This window comes from Rhinopithecus bieti, unplaced genomic scaffold (assembly GCF_001698545.2).
Source record: "Rhinopithecus bieti isolate Rb0 unplaced genomic scaffold, ASM169854v2 scaffold_42772, whole genome shotgun sequence".
Classification (NCBI taxonomy): domain Eukaryota; kingdom Metazoa; phylum Chordata; class Mammalia; order Primates; family Cercopithecidae; genus Rhinopithecus; species Rhinopithecus bieti.
The window spans coordinates 1,117,241-1,140,514 of NW_016818842.1; the positions used below are offsets into that span (position 1 = coordinate 1,117,241).

Consider the following 23,274-nt stretch of genomic DNA (forward strand, 5'->3'; position numbering starts at 1 on the left):
CCCAGTGGCCAGGGCTTTGCACAGGGGCTGACCAGGAGCCAAGCTGGGTGTGGATGTTCTCTCCCCAAAGGTCTCATATGGTGGGCTTTTCACAATGAGTTATAGAGTCCAAGATTTAAGAACGGCTCCAGACCAGGTGTGGAGGCTCATGCCTATAATCCCAGCACTTAAGGAGACCAAGGTGGGCAGATCGTTTGAGGTCATGAGTTCGAGACCAGCCTGGCCAACATGGCAAAACCCCATCTGTACTAAAAATACAGAAATTACAGGTGTGGTGGGGCATGCTTGTAATCCCAGCTACTCAGGAGACTGAGGCGGGAGAATCACTTGAACCTGGGAGGCAGAAGTTGCAGTGAGCTAAGATCACACCACTGTACTCCAGCCTGGGCAACAGAGCAAGACTCCATCTCTAAAAAAGAATGGTCCTGGAGACAGACAGACAGACAGACAGACCTGGTTTGAGTCCTTTTGTTGCCACCACCTAGCTATGTGACCTTGGGCAAATTATCTCACTTTGCTAAAAGCCTCTTTCTCCTGGGAGGCAATTCTTATACTTACCAGGTAGGGTTGGTGTGGGGTTAAGTATGTGTATACACACAGCATTTAGCTCTCAATAGTACCTGCTACTTATTCAGCAGTGTGGTTTTTGCCAGAAATTTACCCCCCTTTATTTGGATAACAAGTTTTCCCAAGCTCCAGAAAAATGTCATTTCCTCTCCTCCCCTTCCAAGAATAAAAGTGATCATAATTTGGGAAGGTGGGCGGTGCACATCACTTCTTGTAATTATCACAGCAGTAGTATAAATGATTAAAAAGTTAGAGTAGGGGCCCGCACAATGGCTCATGCCTGTCATCCCAGCGCTTTGGGAGACCAAGGCGGGAGGATCTCTTGAGGCCAGGAGTTCGAGACCAGCCTGGACAACATAAGCAAGACCCTCCTCTTAAAAAAAAAAAAAAAAAAAAAAAAAAAAAAAAAAAAAAAAAGATGGTGTGAGTACTTTGTGTGTTGCAGTAAAGAACTATACCCTTAGGCTGGGTAATTGATTGAAGAAAAGAGGTTTATTTGGCTCATGGTTCTGGGGGGCAGGCTGTACAAGGCCGTGACGCCAGGGCAATCTGCCTGGCTTCTGGGGGTCTCAGGAAGCTTTTACTCATGGCAGAAGGTGAAAGGGGACGAGCATGGCCACAGGGCAAGAGAGGTGGGGGGACCCCCAGACTTCTTAACAATCAAATCTCAGTGATTGAGAGGCCACCAAGCCGTTCATGAGAGAGTCACCCCCATGACCCAGACACCTCCCACTCGGCCCCACCTCCAACATTGGAGATGAGATTTCTTTTTTTTTTTTTTTTGAGACAGAGTCTCGCTCTGTCGCCCAGGCTGGAGTGCAGTGGCCGGATCTCAGCTCACTGCAAGCTCCGCCTCCCGGGTTTACGCCATTCTCCTGCCTCAGCCTCCCGAGTAGCTGGGACTACAGGCGCCCGCCAGGTCGCCCGGCTAGTTTTTTGTGTTTTTAGTAGCGGCGGGGTTTCAACATGTTAGCCAGGATGGTCTCGATCTCCTGACCTCGTGATCCGCCCGTCTCGGCCTCCCAAAGTGCTGGGATTACAGGCTTGAGCCACCGCGCCCGGCCGGAGATGAGATTTCAACCCGAGATTTAGGGGAGACAAACGCCTAAACTATATCAGGCACATAATAAAAGTTAGAACAAAGAGAGAACTTCCGCCTCATGGGCCACAGCCCATCCACCCTGCAAAGATGAGTAAATGGAGTCCCCAGGTAATGCCAAGCCCTTCAGAGCCCTCTCTGTTGTGCTGGCCCCTCCTCCCCTGCACATGCCTGGGAGGCCTGCTGAGACACCCAGTGTCTGCCTGGGGTGCAGCCTGGGCCAGAAGGCCAGAGGCTCTAGGATAAAGTGGCCTCTAGATGAGGTTGGGCCGGTCCATGAGCACTCACCTGGGGCCAGGGGACCTCATGAGGCAGAGACCTCATCAGGCACAGCACACTGACGAGGTCACACACTGTGATGTGTCATGAGGAGCCCCACTGGAACAAGTATTAGGGTCCAAGTGCTGTACAGCCACTTCCAGCCGGTCCTTAAAGGGAAAAAAGGCCGGCTATTGTGGCTCATGCCTATAATCCCAGCACTTTGGGAGGCCGAGGTGGGCAGATCATTTGAGGTCAGGAGTTTGAGACCAGCCTGGCCAACATGGTGAAACCCCGTCTCTACTTTAAAAATACAAGAATTAGCCAGGTGTGATGGCACACACCTGTAATCCCAGCTATTCAGGAGACTGAGGCATGAGAATTGCATGAACCTGGGAGGCAGAGGTTGCGATGGGCCGAGATCACGCCACTGCACTCCAGCCTGGGCGACAGAGCGAGTCTCTGTCTCAATTTTAAAAAGGTAAAAATGCTGTATGTTTACATGAGAGTGTAGACCATTGACGTAGCAGAGCAGTGTTGGCTTTTTCAGAGCTGACCTGTCTGGAGTCCATTCTAGAAGTGTCCAGCTCTTGCCTCACTTTGGCCTCATCCGTATGGCTTGAGAGAGACGTATCACCAACCACTGTGTACACAGAGCATTTCTTCCAGGCTCTGAACAGCCAAGCCAAAAGGCAGAAAGGTGCCCAGTCCCCTCTCCTGTGCCCCGATATGATCGTTGGTGGAATTCCACGTCTCTGAAGAAAGCACTGTGGGTCCCACCTCATGAAAAAGGCCAACCTCTTCTCTTAACAAAAGAGCCTTTAACACAAAAATTAGGCAGGCATGGTGGTGTGTCCCTGTAATCACAGCTACTCAGGAGGCTAAGGCAGGAGAATTGCTTGAACCCAGGAAGCCGAGGTTACAGTGAGCAGAGATCGCACCACTGCACTCCAGCCTGGGCCACTGAGCGAGACTCTGCCTCAAAAAAAAAAAAAAAAAAAAAGCCTTTTGCTTCTGTGCACTAAGCCGCGTGGGTGTTAATCACCCAGGTAATGTGCTTTTGCCCTGGCCAGCGCGTTTCTGTGCAGCTCAGAGAGCAAGAATGGCTATGAGTTACACACCTGGCAGGTGCGCTTGCTGCACCAGAGGGAGCTCCATTGCCACAAACCCTGTCTGGCCCTCCCCCAGCTCTGCCCGGCCTCGGCTCCTTCATTCATTCATGCCATAGTGCTTTCCTGAGCACGCATCTGTGCCGGTGCTGGGCGCACAAGGAAAATGAGCCTTGCCTGCTAACAGGTGGATCTGTAGCAGCGGGCAGCCATTCCTAAGAGCTCCCCTCTCCAGGGGGCTGGGGCCACAGTGCTTCTCCACAAAGCATCCAGCATGCAGAGCGGCATAGGCGTGTCTGGAGGAGGGCACAGGTGGAGCGGCCCTGCCCCAGAGCCACCCACCCACAAAGCATCCAGCATGCAGAGTGGCATAGGCGTGTCTGGAGGAGGGCGCAGGTGGAACGGTCCTGCCCCAGAGCCACCCACAGGTCTGTTCCATTCATCAAGTCTGCTTTGATGTTCCCTATTTGGGCAGTTGAGGCGAAGTCTGTGAACTTGCAGTTGGTGGTACGGGAGCCACTCACCAGAGCCGCCTGGGCCTGGGCTTTCCCGAGACAGCCCTGCCTTCCAAGGGGCCCCTCGCTGCCCCACATCACTGGCGCTCACACCCCACTCTAGGACTTCTCCAGGCCACATGCCAGTCACCAGAGCATCTTCCCCCAGGCTACAGCACCCTCTGCTCTGCACACACAGCCCCCGACCACCAGAGTGGAGGGTGCTCCAGGCTAGGTCCTTTCCAGCCCAGTCCCTTCCATGCTTTCTCCACTGAGCACTGCGCGTTTCTTGTCACTTGTGAACCAGCAGAGCTGCAGGGCCAAGCCGTCTTGCTTGCTTGCTTGCTTGCTTGCTTGCTTCCTTTTCTGTCTCCCTCTCTTTCTTTCTCTCTCTGTTTCTCTCTCTCTCTCTCTCTGTCTCTCTCTCTGTCTCTCTCTCTGTCTCTCTCTCTCTCTCTCACTCACCCTCACTCTGTCAACCAGACTGGAGTGCAGTGGCACAATTATAGCTCACTGCATCTTCAAACTCCTGGGTTCAAGACATCCTCCCACCTCAGCCTCCTGAGTCCCTAAGCTGGGTGCGGGTGTGCGCCACCACATCCAGCTAATTCTTGCCCTTTTTGTAGAGGCGGGGCTCGCCATGTTTCTAGGGTTGGCGTCAAACTCCTGGGCTCAAGGGATCCTCTCATCTCGGCCTCCCAAAGTTCTGGGATTACAGATGTGAGCCACTGTGCTTGGCCTGTAGACTTTCTTTTTTTTGTTTGTTTTAATTTATGTGTAATTTGTGTGGGTACATGGTAGGTGTATCTATTTATAGGGTACATGAGATGTTTGATACAGGCATGCAGTGTGAAACATCACGTCATAGAGAATGGGGTACCGTAGACTTTCTTGACTCCGCTTCCATTGCTTCTTCCAAAATGCACACGCCATTATGAACTTTTTTTTTTTTCTGAGAAAATACTTAAACCCACCTAAAACTTTATTGATCATCCCTCAGTTACAGGACTAATTTAAGACTCATCAATAAGATGATATGATATTTTACCATTGATTTCCATCCTCCCCTCCCCCCGCTTTTTTTCTTTGACTGGTACTAGAGAAACCAAAGCTCTTCTTTTCAGCGAAATCCATTGATCCTCCTCAGCCTAAACGTTTAAAGTTCAATTTAACATTTAGGGAGTAAAAAGTCTCCAAAGGGACTCGTAACCATTGATTTTGTGTCAGAGTTGAAGAGCTAAGGTTTAAAACACACCGATCCTACCAGGTTATGAGAGACTTGTACCTACAGCCATATGGAATTGTGTGCTTCTCTTACTGTAGGTTTTTTCTTTTCTGCAGAGGTTACGATAAAAGCACTTAAAGAGAAAATCCGAGAATATGAACAGACACTGAAGAACCAAGCCGAAACCATAGCTCTTGAGAAGGAACAGAAGTTACAGAATGACTTTGCAGAAAAAGAGAGGTGAGCATGGCTTACAGGCACACACAGACTGACATAGCATTTGCCCCTGAACTTCACATCACAAGACACGTTGATAAACGGATCTGTGAAATAAGCCCAGGTTGTAACCCCAAATCCATAAAGGCTGTGAGCAAAATGTTTCAAAAATTATATTCTGGCCAGGCGCACTGGCTTACACCTGTAATCTCAGCACTTTGGGAGGCCGAGGTGGGTGGATCATGAGGTAAGGAGTTTGAGACCAGCCTGACCAACATAGTGAAACCCCGTCTTTACTAAAAAATACAAAAAAAAAAAAAAAAAACAATTAGCTGGGTGTGGTGGCGTGCATTTGTAATTGCAGCTACTTAGGAGGCTGAGGCAGGACACTCGCTTGAACCCAGGAGGCAGAGGTTGCAGTGAGCCACGATCATACCATGGCACTCCAGCCTGGGCAACAGAGTGAGACTCCATCTCAAAAAAGAAAAAAAAGATATTCTACATTTGTGAGGTTTCTGTTAGCAAAATGCATCTGCCTTTCCCAATCGGTGGATGGTGTCAGGCAGCCAGTGAGCCCGAGGGTATCCAAGCCATGCAGGGGCAGAGGTGAAGCTCAGGGCATGAGTCGTTAGCAAGGTGGCACCCGGCAGCTGCACCTGGGCTGAGACCAGAAAGGAAAGCCCATTCCCAGTGTGTGGCCTCTGGGGACAAGCCCTGGGCTAGTGCTAAACTCTTTCTGCCTCCTCAATCAAATTGATATTTAATATTACATGCACACACACACACTCTGATGTGATATTTAATATTACACACACGCACACACACAATCTCGGTGGGTTTTTTGGTATTGCCTCTCATTACCTTACATATCAGGGAGTTACTATCAGTGAAATATGTTAATGCCCTATGTAACTGATGTGAGTTTTAGATTTCTAAATACCAATTACCAAAAACGTTTCCCACAAATAATGAGTTGGTTTTCCCCTAGTATGATGAGTTAATGAAAGTTAGGTTCCTTGTAACAACAATAAGGACTATTGAACTTACCGATCCCAACCGTATCGATCGGATTTTTTGTTTGTTTGTTTTAAGAGAGTTTTGCTCGTCGCCCAGGCTGGAGTGCAATGGCGCGATCTCGGCTCACTGCAGCCTCCGCCTCCCAGGTTCAACCAATTCTTCTGCCTCAGCCTCCCGAGTAGCTGGGATTACAGGCACCCGCCACCAGGCCTGGCTAACTTTTGTATTTTTAGTACAGACAGGGTTTCACCATGTTGGCCAGGCTGGTCTTGAACTCCTGACCTCAGGTGATTACAGGTGAGCCACCACGCCTGGCCTAGATTGGGTTTTTTTAAACTCACGGGTTAAAGTAAGATACTAAGTTTTATACCCACTCCCATCAAGAAAAGCAAAAAAGGGGGAAAAAAAGATACTGAATTTTAACTTTAGTGTGAAGAAATGTATATATCCATCAACAGGAAGCATGAAATTTGTGATTATAGGTGAGGGGCCAAGTGGGACTGTGGCTGGTGTGGGATCTTGTTTTATTTTCAGTTGACTTCCTATGCTGATACTTGGTGAGCTTTTCTTTTTACTTTTTCTGTTTTTTTTTTTTTCTTTTTTTTTTTTTCGAGATGGAGTCCTACTCTGTCACTCAGGCTTGGGTGCAGTGTCGCAATCTTGGCTCAGTGCAACCTCCGCCTCCCAGGTTCAAATGATTCTCCTGCCTCAGCCTCCTGAGAAGCTGGAACTACAGGTGTGCACACCACCATGCCCAGCTAATTTTTGTATTTTTAGTAGAGACGGGGTTTCACCATGTTGGCCAGGATGGTCTCGATCTCTTGACCTCGTGATCTGCCCACCTCGGCCTCCCAAAGTGCTGGGATTACAGGCGTGAGCCACCACGCCCGGCCCTTGGTGAACTTTTCTAAGGCAGACTCTGTGGCAACATCATTGAGTTAGGAAGTGAGGCTCAGACACTGGGCCAAATTGAAGACTAGCTGAAACAGGGCCTGGAGAGAAGCAGGTTTCTATAAGACATGCCCACCAGTGTGCCATGTCAGTTTACCATTGCCGTGGCAACACCCAGGAGTTACCACCCCTTTCCATGGCAATGATCTCCCAGCCCAAAAGTTACTGCCCCTTCCCTAGAAATTTCTATAAACTGCCTCTTAATCTACCAGTAATTAAAAGTAGGTACAAATATGAGTGCGAAACTGTCCTCAGCTACTACCGTCAGCACATGGCCTGTGGGGCAGTCCTACCCTGCGAGACCAGTCACGGAGCTATAACGCTGCCGCCTCCATAAAGCTGCCTTCTTCTGCCCCTACCACTGGCTCACCCTTGAATTCCTTCCTGGCTAAAGCCCAGAGCCCTTGCCAGCTAAGCCTTCCTTTGGGGCTTGCCTGCCCTGCAGCATCATGAAGGCCTCTAGGGAATGTCATTAAGCTGACTTCATTCAGAAAGAAAACTGGCCGGGCGCAGTGGCTCACATCTGTAATCCCAGCGCTTTGGGAGGCTGAGGCAGGAGGATCCCTTGAACTTAGCAGTTCGAGACCAGCCTGAGCAACATAGAGATATGCCATCTCCATGGCATGAATGAATGAATGAATGAATGAGCCATGCAGGTCAGCTTGTGCCTATAGTCCCAGCTACTCAGGAAGCTGAGGCAGGAGGATTGCTTGAGGTCAGGAGTTCCAGGCTGCAGTGAACCACTGCAATCCAACATGGGTAACAGAGTGAGATCTTGCCTCAAAAAAAAAAAAAAAGAAAGAAAGAAAGAAAGAAAAGAAAAGAGGCTGAGCACAGTGGCTCACACCTGTAATCTCAGCACATTGGGAAGGTGAGGTGGGCGGATCGCTTGAAGTCAGGAGTTCAAGACCAGCCTGACCAACATGGTGAAACCCTGTCTCTGCTAAAAAAATACAAAATAAGCCGGGTGTGGTGGCGCATGCCTATAATCCCAGCTACTCGGGAGGCTGAGGCCAGAGAATTGCTTGAACCCAGGAGGCGGAGATTTGCAGTGAGCCAAGATCGCACCATCGCATTCCAGCCTGGGCAACAAGAGCGAAACTGTCTCAAAAAAAAAAGAAATAAAACAAAAGAGAACTGCCAGCTCCCGCCCACCCAGGGCCCTCCCTGCATCAGAACTTGGCCGGAGGCTCTCAGTGTATTCTCTCACTAATTGCCCAGGATGGATCTGCAATGTAGATCATCTCATTTCATAGAGGGAGAAACAGGTCGTGGGTGAGGTACCTCCTACAGCTTTTGCAGCTAATCAGGGCCAGAGGTGGGACTTTGCAACTCCAGACTGGCGCCTGCCCACCTCTGCAGCCCTGGCCTCCCTGTCTGCTCTGTCATGGCCACCTGGAGCCCTTGGGGCCACGCCCAACTCTGCAGGTGGAGGCTGTGTCCATCTTCCCTGGGGGAGCGCGGCAGGGCACAGACTCCAGGAAAGGAGTGCGCATCACAGAGTCAAGGCTCGGACAGACGGGCAGACCTTTGACCCCATTGATACAGACTTGGTCTTAAGTAAATGCCTCTTAGGAAAGCACTCTTCACCAGTGAGTGATCAAGGGGGAAAATGCAGGCAATTTCAGGGCCCTGCCGTGGACAAATGGGTTAGTAAAAAGAAGGACCATCCCTAACTGGGATGTTATGTCACCATTAAAATATTAATAATAGTTACGGAGAATTCATAGTAACATGAGAAACATATCTAGTATAATATGAAGTCAAAGCATACATCATACAAAATTATATACAGTACAGTATGATTGTATGTCTTCCTACAGCAAAGTCATGCATTACTACAATATGGAAATAAACACATATGGGAATGAAATAGTATTAAGTTGACTTTTCTTTTTTTTGAGATGGAGTCTCGCTCTGTCACCCAGGCTGGAGTGCAGTCACGCAATCTCAGCTCACTGCAACCCTCCACTCCAGGCTGAAGTGATTTTCCTGCTTCAGCCTCCTGAGTAGCTGGGATTACAGGCGTGTGCCACCAAGCCTGGCTACTTTTTTAGTAGAGACAGGGTTTTACCATGTTGCTCAGGCTGGTTTCGAACTCCTGACCTCAGGTTATCCGCCCGCCTAACCTCCCGAAGTGCTAGGATTACAGATGTAAGTCACTGTGCCCAGCTCTTGGCTTTTCAAATTAGGTAAAGGGATTAGCTATATTAAAATACACAATAACTGATTCTTAGAGGGAAGGGCTGAAGCTAGAATTTACTTCATTCATTGTGTGTGTGTGTGTTTCGAGACAAAGTCTCTGTCACCTAGGCTGCAATGCAGTAACATGATCTCAGCTCACTGCAACCTCCACCTCCTGGGTTCAAGCAATTCTACTGCCTCAGCCTCCCAAATAGCTGTGGTTACAGGTGCCCAGCATCACGCCCAGCTAATTTTTGTATTTTTAGTAGAGACAGGATTTCACCATGTTGACCAGGCTGATCTTGAACTCCTGACCACAACTGACCTGCCCGTCTTAGCTTCCAAAGTGCTGGGATTACAGACTTCATTCTTTATACCAAAAAATTGTTGATGGATCTAGGATTTAAATATTATAATTTTTTATTATCACAAACATACTGGAAGAAAACTGGGGTACATATTTGTTTTTATTAATATGACTATCTAAAACTTTAAACAGATTCTTAAAACAAATGATATTTTAAAACATAACAAACTGGGAAGAAATATTTGTACCATGTAAGACAAAAGGCTAATTTTCATTATATACAAAGAGGTCTTCAAAATTAATAAGAACAAAATCCACTCTACAGAAATAGGCAAAGGAGATAAGTAGGCATTTCATACAAAGAGAAATAACATAGCTTTACTCAGCAGTAAAAATTTAAATTTGATTTTATCTTGCGTTGGCAGAGTATATGAAAACACACTTACATATTGTTGGTGGGAGTTTAAATTGGTGAAAGTTTTTTGTTGGGAAGTTTTTCAATATCTATCAAAACAAGAAAAGTGGCCAGGCAAGGTGGCTCATGCCTGCAATTTCAGCACTTTGGGAGGCTAAGGCAGGCGCATCACTTGAGGCCAGGAGTTTGAGACCAACCTGGCCAATATGGTGAAACCCCATCTCTACTAAAAATATGAAAAGCAGCCAGGCGTGGTACACACCTGTAATCCCAGCTTCTTGGGAGGCTGAGGTGAGAATTGCTTGAACTCAGGAGCAGACATTGCAGTGAGCCAAGATCACGCCACTGCACTCCAGCCTGGGTGACAGAACAAGACCCTGTCTCCAAAAAAAAAAAAAAAAATTGCAGATACCCTTTAGCCATTGTAATTCCTCTGTTAGCATTTCATCCAACAGATTCACTCTCAAAATTATGCAACAATATCTCCACAATGATCACTGAGGGAATGTTCAGTAGAAAGAACCCTAGAAACAATCTGAGTGTCCATAGAGGCTTGATTAAGTTAATTATTTAATAAGAATGAGGAAGAACTATGTTTGCTGGAAATAGAACATTTCTAAAATACGGAGAGAAGCGAATAAGGGACCCCAGAATGTGATGTGTGTTGTGATCACCTTTGTATTAAAAGAACAGGGCAGGGAGATTATATTACACTGTAGTATATTAAATACTTCTGGCCAGGTGCGGTGGCTCATGCCTGTAATCCCAGGCATGGGATTACTTTGGGAGGCCGAGGCGGGTGGATCACGAGGTCAGGAGATCGAGACCATCCTGGCTAACACAGTGAAACCCCATCTCTACTAAAAAATAAAAAAAAAAATTAGCCGGGCGTGGTGGCAGGCACCTGTAGTCCTAGCTACTCGGGAGGCTGAGGCAGGAGAATGGCGTGAACCCAGGAGGCAGAGCTTGCAGTGAGCTGAGATGGCGCCACTGCACTCCAGCCTGGGCAACAGAGCAAGACTCTGTCTCAAGAAAACAAAAACAAAAACAAAAAAAACCTTCTGTTTCACTAGCCAGTATATTACATTGCTTCATTATTACTCTATAGTATGCTACATATTAGATCATACTATGCTTTAGTATATTACATTCATTCATATTTTGCTATACTATGTGACATATTAATTTATATTGCCCTATAGTATGTTACATATTAATTCACATTATGCTATAGCGTGTTACATATTAGTTCATGTTACACTATAGTATATTACATTAGTTCACATATCACTATAGTACATTACGTATTCATATTACACTATAGCATGTTACATATTAGTTTGTATTACACTAGTTTGTTACGTGTTAGTTCACATTATGCTTTAGTGTGTTACACATTAGTTCATATTACGCTCTAGTGTGTTACGTATTAGTTCATATTACCCTATAACGTGTTATGATTAGTTTATGTTACACTGTAGCATGTTACATATTAGTTCATATTACACTATAGCTTGTTACATGTTGGTTCGTAGTACATTGTTGTTACACATTAATTTCTATTATGCTGTAGTGTGTTATGTGTTTGTTTATATTACACTATCGCCTGTTACATATCATATGCTACATATTAGTTCATATTATGCTATAGTATGTTACATATTTGTTCATATTACACTTTAGCCTGTTACATATGATGTCGTATTTCTGTACATGCAGAAACATTTTAGAAAGATACAAACGAACTCTATCTGAGGAGCGGAAATGAGCCAAGGATAGTAAGAATCTTCCATTTTCCATGCTCTTGTCATATTTGATTACATCCCTGAGTGTCCATAATTGAAATACATGAAAATATTAGCAGTGCTTTTCTAGACGTGATGGGAATTGGGGCAACTTTGTAAACTGTGTCATTTCTACTTTTCTGTATTCCCAGTTTATTATTATGAGAGCATGTGTTATATTCATATGACATAAAAGTAAACTTATTTTTGGAGGTTTTTGTTTTTTTGTGTGTTTTTTTGTTTTTTTTGTTTTTTTGTTTTTTTGTTTTTTTTTTTTTGCAGATTAAGAGGAAGGAATGCTATTTATTGACCAGGGAAGTCACTTAGAGATCCTGGGAAATGTGAATCTGTGGAATGCCATTGCAAGCATTCACAATGTCCCCATTAGGTATTGCAGTTGCGTTTGCATTCCATTATAACAGAGACGAAACAGCTGCCACATCTATTTAGTGCATCCTTTATTCCAACAAACTCCTTCATTGTGTCAGCAGAATGTAAATGGATCATTCTTCTTGGGTTAACTTCAGAAAACAATGAGTGCGTGATGATGATTTTTTTTTTCTTCTTTTTAAAATCTGGCATTGCAAGAACAAATTACATTTAGGATAACCTTCTACGCCAGTTACCACCCGTCAAGCCCCACGGGTTGCACACTTCCCATGATGTGACACGCAGTTACAAAGTTGGAGTGTGGAAGCTGCGGGAGCAGGGCCCATGGCACACGTGTCGTCGCTGGCGATACCCCGTGGCGCGCCTGCTGCCAGCTGAGCGCAGGGAGGGAGCTGAGCTCAGCCCAAAGGCACACGTGCATTTCAGTTGGTAAAGGAGATGACCAATTTGGCTGCATCCTCTTCTTTGCAGAAAACTGCAGGAGACACAGATGTCCACCACCTCAAAGCTGGAGGAAGCTGAGCATAAGGTTCAGAGCCTACAAACAGGTTTGATACTCTCCTTCCTAGTACCGTGGATGTGGGGAGGACCCCGGGGAGAGTTGGGTCGGCTCCCTGACTGCCCTGGTCCCCGCAGATACCTGTTGCTCTTGGGGGCCGTGGGAGCTGCCGTGAGCCCACGCTGAAGAATTCCGCAGCACGCCCGCCAGCTGCTGCGCCTCATTCCTCACTGACTTTGAGTTGTTAATGTAGAGGTGGGAGGATCTCAATTCCATTTTCATCCCTTCCACACGCCATCCTTGCTTCCTGCTCTTTTTCCAACAAACACGTCTAAATCACCAAACTGTCAAGGACTGACATTTCATTTGGAACAATAATAGAAAAAAAAAAAAACTCACTTCTACCCTAAGTGAAGTTAAGGAGAACAGTAATTTCAGACCTTTAAAATTTAAAAGCCACCAAAAAAGGTTATGCTCAAGTTTTTACAGTATCTTTAAACTTCTTTCTCTCTCTCTGTCTCTCTCTTTTTTTTTTTTTTTTTTTTTTTTTTTTTTGAGACAGAGTCTTGCTCTGTCGCCCAGGCTGGAGTGCAGTGGCGATCTTGGCTCACTGCAAGCTCCGCCTCCCAGGTTCACGCCATTCTCCTGCCTCAGCTGCCCGAGTAGCTGGGACTACAGGCGTCCACCACCACGCCCAGCTAATTTTTTGTGTTTTTAGTGGAGACGGGATTTCACCATGTTAGCCAGGATGGTCTCGATCTCCTGACCTCGTGATCCGCCCACCTCAGCCTCCCAAAGTGCTGGGATTACAGGCATGAGCCACCGCACCCAGCCCTCTCTCTTTTATTTCTGTTTTTGTTTTGTTTTGTTTTTGTTTTTGTTCTTTTGAGACAGGGTCTTGCTCTACCACCCAGGCTGGTGCACAGTGTCGTGATCTCCAGTCACTGCAACCTTTACCTCCGTGGGCTCAAGCAATCCTCCCACCTCAGCCTCCCCAGTAGCTGGAATTAACAGGTGCCCACCACCACACCCACCTAATTTTTGTATTTTTAGTGGAGGTGAGGTTTCACCATATTGGCCAGTCCGGTCTCGATCTCCTGAGCTCAAGTGAGCCACCACGCCCAGCGTCTCTTTTTTATTTCTGAAAGAGAAGCATCACCATGTATTTCATTTAAATGTATTTTAAAATTTTTTTTTATTTTTTTGATGACCCAGAACTGAGCAGAAACGTGGACAGACGTCAGAAGTCATGATTCAACTTAAAACACAAATGACGAGAGTGGGAGAAAATAATCACAACCAGTTTGACAAACAGATAATTAAAAAATGTAAAGGCTGCCAGTCAATCCGTTAAACGAGAGAAACAGTCCAATTGAACAATAAGCAAAAGATAGGAACAGTCAGTTCACAGAAGAAATGCAAATGGAAGCTACACATATGAAAAAATGCAAAGTTTTTTTAGTCAGGGAGATGCAGATTCAATTAGTGAAAGACTGTTTTGCCTGTCAGACTGTCAGAATTTTTTAATTATTTATTTATTTATTTTTGAGATGGAGTCCCGCTCTGTCACCCAGGCTGGAGTGCAGTGGCGCGATCTCATCTCACTGCAAGTTCTGCCCCCCCAGGTTCAAGTGATTCTCCTGCCTCAGCCTCCTGAGTAGCTGTGATTACAGGCACACGCCACCACGCCCGGCTAATTTTTGTATTTTTACAGGGTTTTGCCATGTTGGCCAGGCTGGTCTCGAACTCCTGACCTCAGGTGATCCACCTGCCTTGGCCTCCCAAAGTGCTAGGATTATAGGCATGAGCCACCGCACCCGGCCTAATTTTTTATTTCATTTTAGAGACATGGTCTCACTCTGTTGCTCAGGTTGGAGAGCAGTGATATAATCATAGTTCAATGCAGCCTCAAAATCTGGGCTGAAGTGATCCTCCTGCCTCAGCCTCCCAAGTAGCTGAGACTGCAGGCACGCACCACCACACATGGCTAATTTTTTTTTTCAGTGTTTATTTTATGGACATGGACTCTCACTGTGCTGCCCAGGCTGGTCTTGAAGTTCTGGCCTCCAGCGATCCTCCCACCTCAGCATCCCAAAATACTGGGATTACAGGTGTGAGCTACTGCACCTGGCCTTTGAAAAAAAATATAGCAACTCTGGCCTGACAAAGACTGTCAAAAATTATTGAAACACCCAGTGTTGGTGAGGGTGAAATGGCACTTAAGGAATGGATGGGCATGGAAGAAGCTTCTTGGGAGGCCAGCTGGGTGGCATTTATGTAAAACTCCAGTGCCCAAGCTATTCAGCCAGCAGCTTCACTTCCAGGTATCCTGATGAGAGAACTGAAGGTTATTGCCACTGCCCGCATCCGCAGGTGGAAGGATTTCCATACCATACTGCCCAGGGAAAAAGACTAGTCTCAAGAAATATTCATACCATCCCATTTATGGGGGTAGAAAATAAAAAAAAAGATATATACACACACATATATACATGCAATTATGTATGGAAATTTTTTTAAATGTAAAATACACTTTCTTTTATTTTGTTACACTTTTTTGAAATGAGTCTTGGTCTGTCACCCAGGCCTGGAGTGCAGTGACGTGATCTCGGCTCACTGCAACCTCCGTCTCCAGGGTTCAAGCAATTCTCCTACCTTATCCTTCTGAGTAGCCAGAATTACAGGCTACGCGCCACCGTGCTTGGCAGATTTTTGTATTTTTAGTAGAGACAGAGTTTCGCCATGTTGGCCAGGCTGGTATCAAACTCCTGACCTCAGGTGATCCGCCAGTCTCAGCCTCCCAAAATGTGAGCCACCTCACCCAGCCAGAAATAATAAAATACACCTTAAAAGATTAAATCATCCAGGTGCAGTGGCTCACACCTGTAATCCCAGTAATCGCAGCACTTTGGGAGGCCAAGGTGGGAGGATCACTTCAGGCCAGGAATTCCAGACCAGCCTGGGCAACATAGCAAAACCCTGTCTCTACAACAGTGTTTTAAAATATTAGCCAAGCACAGTGCCTTGCACCTGTAGTCCCAGTTACTTGGGAGGCTGAGGCAAGAGGACGGCTTGAGCCCAGGAGTTCAAGGATGCAGTAAGCTGTGATTGTGCCATTGTACTCCAGCCTGAGTGACAGAGTGAGAAAACTGGTCTCTTAAAAATGGAAGGGAAAGAAAGAAAGAAGGAAGGGAGAATGGGAAAGAAGAAAGGAAGGGAGAGAAGAAGGGAGGGAGGGAGGAAACTATTAACATTGGTTCTGTCTTTGTAGGTGCTTGGGATTCGATGAGGCGGAAATGAAAGGGGATTTCCTATTCCATTTTTTATATTTTCATCATCTTGACCTCTTTTGTGTTTTTCTAATCTTTATTTTTCCACGCACCTGACTCTTCACAGAAATCTTTGCTCTTTTGAAATGGGAATAGATTACTTGTATATGCATTCTTTTAAAATTTCATTTAAATAGTATCTTACATCATGGTTTTATATTCTTTGCCTTTCAGCCCTGGAAAAAACTCGAACAGAATTATTTGACCTGAAAACCAAATATGATGAAGAAACTACTGCAAAGTAAGTCTGTCCGCTTGGCCTCCCTTATCGGCACACATTTCTCACTTGATTTTGCTTGTGTAGGGCTGGATCAAGAAGGTTCTTGACCTCTGTGCTGCTGCAGGGACACAGTGTCTTTCCCATGAGTTACTTGCGTCGGTTCAATGCACATTCTAGCACTCATTGGGTAACCCTTCCAACAAACTTCTGTCATTTACTGTAAAGCCTGGTCACTGCTATGCCTTCTGCCATGAAAATTTGAGAGTTAGTTTATACAAGATGTGAGTTAGTTTATACAAGATGTGACACATGGGACATTTTTCGTGTGGAGTTGGGTCTGGATAAATCACATCTCTTCTTCCTTGGGCCATAATTCTTCATTTCTTCCAGGGCCCTTTAGGAACACCTGCCCCAGAATAAGCCCATTCCCATGCAGGCATATGGGTTCATGTCATACCTTGCAACGCTATGTGTGGATATACGGATAGACAGAGATTCGGGCAGGCAGAGTCACGAAAGGCCAAGTTCCCACCCAGCTCTTGTCCAAAGGAAATTAGAGGTGTCCACTACAAGTATACTTTTTACCAGCCCATCTTTCATGCAGAACACCAGCAAGGAAGAAATAATAATCGACATAAATCATGAAAAGATGAAGAAATGGCAGAAATTGCTCCTAGCCATGGCCTCCTCTACCAAATTCCAGGGGAGCAATGCCAGGCTAGAGTTTGAACCCCGTTTTCCTGTTCTGGAAGGCTCTCCCCATCTTCCACGGAAACACACATGCGTGCTTACTGCCATGTCTCTTGGGTTTCCCTATTCCATTAACTAAGGTCCCCCTACTCTGCTCACACAGGCAGTGCCTCCGTGGGCATCAGCAAGAAGATGGGTGCTTCTGAATGGCGCCGCTGTCCCATCAGGCTTCAGCTCTGTGTGGGTGCTGGTACTTAGTATCCCTCTGCGCCATCTCACGTGACCTTGGGCTTTGAGGGTGCTGCTGGGTCTGTTGCTTTCAGGATGCTGTACGGGGTTCTTGGCCCTTTGCTCTGGGTCATTTAGTAGCCTGAGACCTCGAGAGCCCAGCTCCCCAGCCTGGTGATCAGAACGGATTCTGATCATGAGTATGAAACTTACAAAGAGTAAGACATCACCACTAGATCAGCTACTTTCTTCTCTCAATTACTTCTGCTTGAACCTGATTAAGCAACTTACTTGTACTAAGTAAGTTGCTTTTCTCAGTAAATCTGATTTTTAAAAATTACTGTATTTCATCAGGCATGGTGGTGTGTACCTGTAGTCCCAGCTACTTGGGAGCCTGAAGTGGGAGGATCATGTGAACCCAGGAGCTGAGGCTGCAGTGAGCTGTGATCGTGCCACTGCACTCCAGCCTGGGCAACAGAGCAAGACCCTGTCCCTAAAAAAATTTTAAATTAAAAAAATATTTTTTTGTTTTAAAAAACATTTCAGGGGCCTAATCCCCTTCACGTAAAAATTAGCCCTGTCTCAGGACTGTAGCTGAGAGGGCAGTGGCTCCCTTGGGGTGCGCCCCACTAGCCCTCTGAAGTAAGAAACATTCTTGTCTCCCCAGTGGTGAGCCAGGCCGAGGGGTGTGGTGTGCACGAAGGGAAAGAGACTCACTCAGTTAGATGATAGGCACGGCTCAGAGATAATAGATTCATTCATTGATTCAACAGATGTTCACAGAGGCTTCCTCTGTGCCTTGCCCCGTGCAAATTCTGAGCCTTTTATGGCCCTATGGCCATTGCAATCCAGCATGCCCAGTGCTGCAATCAAGGGGACGGGCGCTGGCCATCAGCAGGTCAGACAGGGAGCCTGCAGGTGGCAGGCAGGGCACTCCCATTGGGATAGTCAGAAGAGAGTTTGGTTGGGTGCAGTGGCTCATGCCTGTAATCCCAGCACTTTGGGAGGCCAAGGCAGGTGGATCACCTGAGGTCAGGTGTTCGAGACCAGCCTGGCCAACATGGTGAAACCCCGTCTCTACTAAAAATACCAAAATTAGCTGAGCATGGTGGTGCACACCTGTAACCCAAGCTACTGAGGTGACTGAGGCAGGAGAATCACTTGAACTCGGGAGGCAGAGATTGCAATGAGCCGAGATAGCACCACTGCACCCCAGCCTGGGCGATGGAGGAAGACTCCATCACAAAAAAAAAAAAAAAAAAAAAAAAAAAAAAAAGGTCAACATTGGGCCTGTTTGCAGAAGTGCAGTTCCTAGGCTCATAGTACCAGTAGGGTTTGCACGCCTGGGTTTGAATGAGCCAGAGGAGGGAAAGGAAGCTGGAGCCTAAAGGTGAGGGCCCCCTCGAGGGGAGCCGTGGCCTTGGGGAGGGGAGAGGGACCCAGGGCAGTGCCAGGAACCCCTCACCTGATCCCCTCTCTCCTCCCACCAGCCAGGGGAGCTGGGGAAGGCCATAGAACATCCCTGGCACCAGGGGAGTGCAGGGAAAGAATTGTCAAGGAAGCCTTCCTAAAGAGGGTGGTATGGGATTCGGGATTGGAATATGAGTCAATTCAGGGTTTGCAGAGGTTTGTGAAGATGCAAGCCTGGCGAAGCCTGTCTTGGGGAGGACCCGCCAGAGGTTCCGAATGATTTGCCTGTGGGGCAGGATGGGTGCAGCCTGACAGGGCATTTCCCACATTAGAAACGGTCTGGACACTGACAAAGGCAGCCCAGGGCCAACGACGTACTCTAATGGTTCCCGGAGTAAGTCATCCCCCAAAAATGCAGAGAATGGCCTGAGATTATTGGATCTTGGCTACTTTCTTTTAACTTTGGAGGCCATGGACTCAATCGGAGACTTCCCCTGCTGCCTTTACCTCCCCTTTTATTTTCCAGGATAGATTTGTCACTATTCCATCTGCTTCAAGTCCATCTGCTTCAAGTCCAACCTACGCATATTTTATGAGACCAGACACGTTTTCATTCATGCTTATGAATATAAGCCCCTTGGGGATAAATCTTTTCACATATGGTCTTACAGCATTTCAAAAACGATTTCTTTTCCCTCTTCAGAAGGAGGGATTCTTAGGGCCGGGCGCGGTGGCTCACGCCTGTAATCCCAGCACTTTGGGAGGCTGAGGCGGGTGTTTCACTTGAGCCCAGGAGTTCGAGACCAGCCTGGGCAACATGGCGAAACCCTGTCTCTACAAAAAATACAAAAATTATCCCTGCGTGGTAGCTCTTAACTGTAGTCCCAGCTACTTATGGGGCTGAAGTGGGAGGATCACTTGAGCCCAGGAGGTCGAGGCTACAGAGAGCCTAGATTATACTACTGCACTCCAACCTGGGTGACAGAGCAAGACCCTGTCTCAAAAAAAAAAAAAAAAAAAGGCATTCTTAAATATTTGTTGACGGGAATTGGAGAGGCGTGAAGGAAGATGGGTTTTGGAGAAAGACTGACTTGGGAGTGATTCACGGGGGTCCACTACCAGCACTCTGCATTACCCTGAATGAGCTATGAGCTGTCCACCTCCCTTTCTGACCTGTACAGCAGGCATACCAGGAGTCAAGTCACTGGGTGTTGTTTGTTGTTGTTTTTATTTTGTTCTGTTTTGAGATGGAATCTCGCTCTGTTGTCCAGGCTGGAGTGCAGTGGCACAATCTCTGCTCATTGCAACCTCCGCCTCTCAGGTTCAAGCGATTCTCCTGCCTCAGCCTCCCAAGTAGCTGGGATTACAGGTGTGCACCACCACATCTGGCTAATTTTTGTCTTTTTAGTAGAGATGGGATTTCACCATGTTAGCCAGGATGGTCTTGATCTCTTGACCTAATGATCCACCCGCCTCAGCCTCCCAAAGTGCTGGGATTACAGGCGTGAGCCACCGCACCCGGCCCGCTGAGTGGTATTGAAGAGGAATGGGATGTGTGTGTATAGCACCTGGCATGGTGAGAGTCTGAGGCTAAGCTGTTGACAGATAGAAGCTATTCCCAGCAAGCTCACAGCAGGGCGTGGTATGCGTTTCTGAAATTAACGGCCTTGGAGGAAATTGACCTTCACCACCTCACCACGACGGAGTGGGTGCACATTGCCTGTCTGTCGTGGGGAGATGTCATGGGGTACCCATCCCTCTCCCCGGTGTTGGGGAGAAGCCCGCAGGTCTGTGGCACCGAGGCTGCTCCGAGACCCTGGTTTATCATGAGCAGTCATCGCCATGTGTCAGCTGGGACAGCACGGGCTGACTGTGGCGGAGACAACGGCAGTAAAGTTTTCCATGTGTAGGCTTGAAGCAAAATGTAATTAGCCTTTATGTGCAGAACAAGGGCCCATTGATGAATACAGCTGGTCTTTGTTTTGTCCTGTCGTTGAGAGTGGGAGGTAAAAGTGTTCTTCTTCATGTTTATTAATGCAAGATTCCTTAGACAAATGGCAAGCACAGTTTAATATTTGTTGGAACATGGGGGCTTTGCCAAAACAGTTGTTGTGTAAGAAGATTGCAAGGTTTCCGATTATAACCATTTCTGGGTTAAATAAATGAATTATTTCTGCCCTTTTTTTCTTTTTTGAAATTTTTTTTAGAGTCGGGGTCTCACTGTGTTGCCCAGGGTGGTCTCAAACTCCTGGCCTCAGGTGATCCTCCCACCTCAGCCTCCCAAAGTGCTGGGATTACAGGCATGAGCCACTATGCCTGGCATTCTTTTTTCTTTAGTTAAAAACATAGCTCCTTCTCGGATGGTCACCCTGTGTACGGATCTTCCCACTTCTCTTAGCAAATGGAGATTTACCACCCTAATAGCCTTAACCTTGGAGAGTCCAGCAAAGGAACATGGTGTGGATTTTAACATCTGAACAATTTCCTGGGATGGATGGCCATGGAGGTGGCAGATAGCTGGAATCATGCAGCAGCAGCCGGCCCAGAGAGAGGCCTGGGCATCCCTCACTGCTCCAAGTTCCTGCATCCATCTCCTGCAGCTGTTCACTTACTTGTTATTGAGTTGGGGTTGCTACTGCACCCTCCAGCAGGAATGTCGCCCTCCCAGCCAAGCGGCTAGTGTTCCGGGCAAAAGTGCAGGAATTCCCATTTTTGCTGAAGTCCACGATCCTATGCCCTGTCCCCCCGAATCTGGGTTAGAAAAGGACTTCCAGCTGCAATACACACAGTCAGCTTCTTGCATTCCTCCCCACTCGTGGGCCGAGGCACTGAGCCTTGATGAAAGAAAATATTGAATTGCACTGAAATACTACATTTTTTATAGCTCACTTTAGTCTTAGGAGAATTTGCACCTCCCAAACCTTTCCTGCCAGTAAAATTCATATTTCTTAAGGTTACTCATGTTGTATTCCTAGCGTATATGCTTTTTTCAAAGAACGACATTGTATATACACATACTTCCACAGTATGGTTACAAAAGAGACATTTACGAGGAACTTCACTTGGGTTAATTTTAGAGTATTTTCTTTATAACGTGTATATAACCAGTGCTTCATCACAAAACACAACGTGCTCTGAAACAGCAGAAAACTTTCCTGTGGCTAACTCAGTGTGGGGGAGCCTCTATGCCTCTTTGGAGGGATAGAGAAATCCAGGTCCCAAAAGAGGACGTAGGACAGAATTTGGAAAGGGGAGGAGGCGGGGCACGGTGGTTCACGCCTATCATCCCAGCACTCTGGGAGCCTGAGGTGGGAGGATCACTTGAGCCCAAGAGTTTGAGACCAGCCTGGGCAACATAGTGAGACCCCATCTCTACCAAAATATACAAAAAATTAGCTGGGCGTGGTGTTGTACCTTTAGTTCCATTTACTTGGGAGGCTGAGTTGGAAAGTTCACGTGAGCCTGGAAGTTCCAGCCTGTAGTGAGCTATGATTGCATCACTGTACTCCAGCCTGAGTGACAGAATGAGAACCCGTCTCTAAAAATAATAATAATAATTTTTTAAAGGAGGGGAGGAGGATACCAGCAATTCAAGACAACTCTCTGCATGCTGAATGTGGATAGGATGGATACTTTCTTTTTATTTATTTATTTATTTATTTATTTTGAGTCAGGGTCTCTCTCGGTTATTCAGGCTGGAGTGCAGTGGTGTGATCATGGCTCACTGCAACCTCTACCTCCCGGGTTCAAGTGATTCTTCTGCCTCAGCTGCTGGAGTAGCTGGGATTACAGGCTCGTGCCACCATGCCTGGCTAATTTTGTTTTCGGTTTTTTTTTTTTTTTTTGAAACTGAGTCTTGCTCTGTTGCCCAGGCTAGAGTGCAGTGGCACGATATTGGCTCACTGCATCCTCTGCCTCCCGGGTTCAAGCGATTCTCCTACCTCAGCCTCCCAAGTAACTGGGATTGCAGATATCTGCCACCACACCCAGCTAATTTTTGTATTTTTAGTAGAAACGAGGCTTTGCCATGTTGGCCAGGCTGGTCTCGAACTCCTAGACTCAAGTGATCCACCCGCCTTGGCCTCCTGAATTGCTGGGATGACAGGCGTGAGCAGCTGGGATGGATACTTTGTTTACGTGCTGTGCTGGACTATTTCACAGTGGTTTCCTGAGTGTTATCTTGTCTGCCCTTTCCTGCAGTCATCAAAGCAGCTTTTACTGTGCTCATTGCATAGATGAGGAAGCAGTCCCAGGAACACGCAGAGTCAGGCCCCGGACCTGGTCCTTTAGGCTCAAATTCCAGTGCTCTTTGCTTGAGACCACAGCGGTCTTCAAAGCCCCTTTCTGGTGCCAGTTTCGTAATCAAGCAGCGAAGGTGAGGGCTAGCCAGGTGAAGGCAGGCATTCCTGGGGGGTTCAGCCTTTCCCAGTCTCACAAGTGCTCGTTGTATTGACCCTAGCAGATTGATTTTTCCCTTTCTGAACGATAATTCCTCATGAAAGACTCACGGAACTGGGGCCAGGTAGAGCCCAGTTGACTAAACCTGAGAATCACCCAACTGTCTCGACCATCATGTTTAGACAAATATTGCATCCCCTGATTGAATTTGAAAGGGACAACTTAAGCATCCTGAAAATAGAGTCTGTCTGCTGTACCTTTAAGAATGTAAAATGTTCTATTTCCTGGCTTTTTGATGAGTCATCAGTTTCCAGTACTAGTTGCTGTAATTATCCTGGTTGGATTAATTTCCCTAAAAATAGAGAAGCAGCCACTTTTATGGTTTTGAGAGTATGGACTTGAATAAAGAACCTCCTGTCCCTTAAACCTTAGAGAGCTCTAAATCAGACTTGCAGGGAAAACCGATGGTCTTTTTTTTTTTTTT

At 46.7% G+C, this 23,274-nt stretch overlaps 1 protein-coding gene across 1 annotated transcript in view; it reads left to right on the plus strand.

Moving 5' to 3' along the window:
• Positions 1–23,274, plus strand: part of CUX1 (cut like homeobox 1) — a 451,669-nt gene that overhangs the window by 292,681 nt on the left and 135,714 nt on the right. The window contains 3 exon segments of the mRNA XM_017857649.1: positions 4,869–4,992; positions 12,488–12,564; positions 16,019–16,085. Coding sequence (XP_017713138.1) covers positions 4,869–4,992; positions 12,488–12,564; positions 16,019–16,085 — 268 coding nt within the window.